Source organism: Camelina sativa, chromosome 4, assembly GCF_000633955.1.
Source record: "Camelina sativa cultivar DH55 chromosome 4, Cs, whole genome shotgun sequence".
In the NCBI taxonomy this organism is placed as follows: domain Eukaryota; kingdom Viridiplantae; phylum Streptophyta; class Magnoliopsida; order Brassicales; family Brassicaceae; genus Camelina; species Camelina sativa.
The window spans coordinates 3,740,191-3,743,229 of record NC_025688.1 but is presented as its reverse complement, the minus strand read 5'-3'; the positions used below and the strand labels follow the sequence as shown (position 1 = coordinate 3,743,229).

The following is a 3,039-nucleotide window of genomic DNA, read 5'->3' as shown; positions in this document are numbered from 1 at the left end:
TTTTTTTTTTTTTTTTTGTTCTTTACGTCCAGGTGTTCTGAGCGCTGATGTGTACGCTAGATATTGTCGCCTCCGTGACTATAACGCTATTTATATATGTGGGACTGATGAATATGGGACTGCAACTGAGACTAAAGCTGTGCAGGAGAATTGCACCCCCAAGGAAATCTGTGACAAGTAATGTACTTTGCCCGTTTCGGTATCTTATTTGTATATCCTTGTTCAACTTCAGCAATATTAAACTTCTGCCCCCAATGAAAACAACTATCTCCCTTGGTTTAATCATTTGGATAAACCTCCAAAGCTCTTAACTGCTTGGATGAGTGTCCTATACCCCTCCGTATATTTTTAAAACCTAAAACAAAGCAACCTATAGTAGAGGAAATTTGATATCAGTTTTGACAAATTCGGGCGAACTTCATCTCCTCAACACACACAAGTGTGCCAAGCAATATTCAGTAAGCTGTGCGAAAACAATCGTCTCTCAGAGGGCACCATGCAGCAGGTGAATTCTTTTACTCACCTGGCGATACGTGCCAAGCAATATTTAATTTTGGCCTATTGTGTCTTCAGCTTTACTGTGATACGTGCAAGAAGTTCTTAGCTGACCGGCTTCTTGAAGGTTCCTGTCCATTTGAAGGATGTAATTATGATTCTGCTCGTGGAGATCAATGCGAAAATTGTGGAAAGCTCCTTAATCCTACTGAACTCAAAGATCCAAGGTGCAAGGTGAGCTGCTTTGCTTCTCTCTTTCACGGCAATTAATTATCCCATTAAGGGATTGCATTTCCCTTTTTTTAATACCTTTTTGTAGCGCTGCAGTAAGTTTCTCTGGGACATTGTTTAGAACTTCCCGCCAGTAAAAATTCGCATATGTCTTTCTGCTTCTTCTTATGGTTGTTTATTGAGAAGATCTTGGGTGTGAGATACATTCCGCTCTGGAGCTATCTAGTGTATTTTTATGTTCAAAAGCATGGCACAGTTGCACCACTTAATAATAAGTGAAGACACTTATCATGCAATAATTTTTTTTACTATGGTCTTTCATTCACCTTACCCATTTCTCTTTCTTCTCTGCTTGTGAGACTGACCAACTGCTGCATATCTGCTATGGTGTTATGGACTGTGCATGTGCATTGCATATGTTATAATATATATTACTGGTAATGAGTAATGGCTACCTGTTTTTGATTGTCGTGTGCATGCTTCTTCTTTCTTTCTTCATGCTTATTTATACATGATAGCTCAATTCACTGTTTTCTTGTTTATTTAGTTTTCTCGTAGAGGTTCTGTTATTACAATCCTTGTGAATACTTATGTTTTATCTCTCAAACAGGTCTGCCGAACCACACCCCGAGTTCGCCAGACAGACCATCTGTTTATTGAGCTTCCGTCCCTGAAAGATAAGTTGGAAGAGTATATTAACGAGACATCTGTAAATGGATCTTGGAGTCAAAATGCTATTCACACAACAAATGCATGGCTTAGGGAAGGGCTTAAGCAGAGATGCATTACAAGGGATCTTAAGTGGGGAGTTCCTGTCCCACATGAGAAATATAAGGACAAAGTAAGGAACATAACTGCCAGCCAATATCATAAACTTATTACACATCAACTACTAATTTGAATCATGGGTATAGGTTTTCTACGTTTGGTTTGATGCTCCTATTGGATACGTCTCAATAACGTCATGCTACACATCTGAATGGGAGAAGTGGTGGAAGAATCCTGAGAATGTGGAGCTTTATCAGTTTATGGGGAAAGACAATGTGCCATTTCACACTGTGAGTAAATAACATTTCAGAAATTAGATTAACGCCTATGACTTGTTCCAATAGTTTTCCCCTTTCTTCATATGTCTCTCTGAGATAGAACATAAGAAGTCGGAAAAACACCTGCACCAAGACTTGTTTTCTGTTTTGAATATATTGTGTGTACTTATTGTTGTGACCTCCTTGTTATAAACACGTCTTATATGTAATATATATGCTCGTATAGGTTTCCTGGCATATCTTACGCATAATAAGTCTGGCAATTTGAATTTTATCATATTTGCGATAGTACCTATTTTCTCTTTCTTCTCTGCTTGAGTGACTGACCAAGCGCTGTGTATCTGCTATGATTTCCGGGTTGGGGTAAAGAACTTTGCTAGTGCTAGGGTTATGTTTTTTTTTTTGCATCTATACTTCTTGAAACCATTGCTATATGATAGTGCATATAAACTCGGGTATTCTGATGATTGCTTTTTTTGGATGTGACTTTTAATTTTAATTTCTGGTTCTTGTCTTTTCTGAATCTATCCTCAAGGTTTCTCTTTGTAAATCTGACTGTTTCAACTGCCAATATGTTGTCAGGTGATGTTTCCCTCTACCCAGCTTGGAACTGGGGAAAGTTGGACACTAATGAAGACAATCAGTGTGACTGAATATTTAAATTATGAAGGCGGTCAGTTGATATATCACCACGGTTTCCATTGGGACTTGAACGACTTTGTTTGCTTTTGCTTTTTTTGCCATTTATAATAAACGAGGATATTTTTTTTGTTATGGGTTGTCAGGAAAGTTTTCCAAGAGTAAAGGTGTTGGAGTGTTTGGTAATGATGTAAAAGATACAGATATCCCTGTCGAAGTATGGAGATACTACTTGCTGACCAGCAGGCCTGAGGTAACTGACTGCCACTAGAAAATGGAATCATCTTTTCTTGATTTATCATAGGACGCTGATTGATACTGGTGATTGACCATCTAGGTGTCTGACACATCGTTTTCATGGGAAGATTTGCAAGCAAAACTGAATGGTGAGCTGGTGAGCAGCCTAGGAAACTTTGTTAATCGGGTTCTGAGTTTCATAGCAAGACCTGAAAATGCAGGTTGGTTATTTCGTTTTAAATATAAGCATTGGTTGGTAGCCGTAGATGACACTTTTGATTGTCGTATCGAAAAATTAAAATATGATGTTTTTGTTTTGAACAACCCTGTTGGTGCGCAAGTGTGAGATGTTTGAATATGTGATTGTGATATTTTTTTTTTTTTTTTTTTT

The 3,039-nt window shown here is 38.0% G+C and overlaps 1 protein-coding gene across 1 annotated transcript in view; it reads left to right on the top strand.

The window, feature by feature from the left end:
* The window catches only part of LOC104779732 (methionine--tRNA ligase, cytoplasmic-like), a gene marked incomplete at its 5' end in the record, with an annotated part of 6,159 nt that overhangs the window by 915 nt on the left and 2,205 nt on the right, over positions 1 to 3,039 (top strand). Inside the window, 7 exon segments of the mRNA XM_019244504.1 lie at positions 33 to 505; positions 574 to 729; positions 1,337 to 1,567; positions 1,641 to 1,784; positions 2,355 to 2,445; positions 2,558 to 2,664; positions 2,749 to 2,869. Of these exon segments, the coding sequence (XP_019100049.1) occupies positions 497 to 505; positions 574 to 729; positions 1,337 to 1,567; positions 1,641 to 1,784; positions 2,355 to 2,445; positions 2,558 to 2,664; positions 2,749 to 2,869 (859 nt within the window).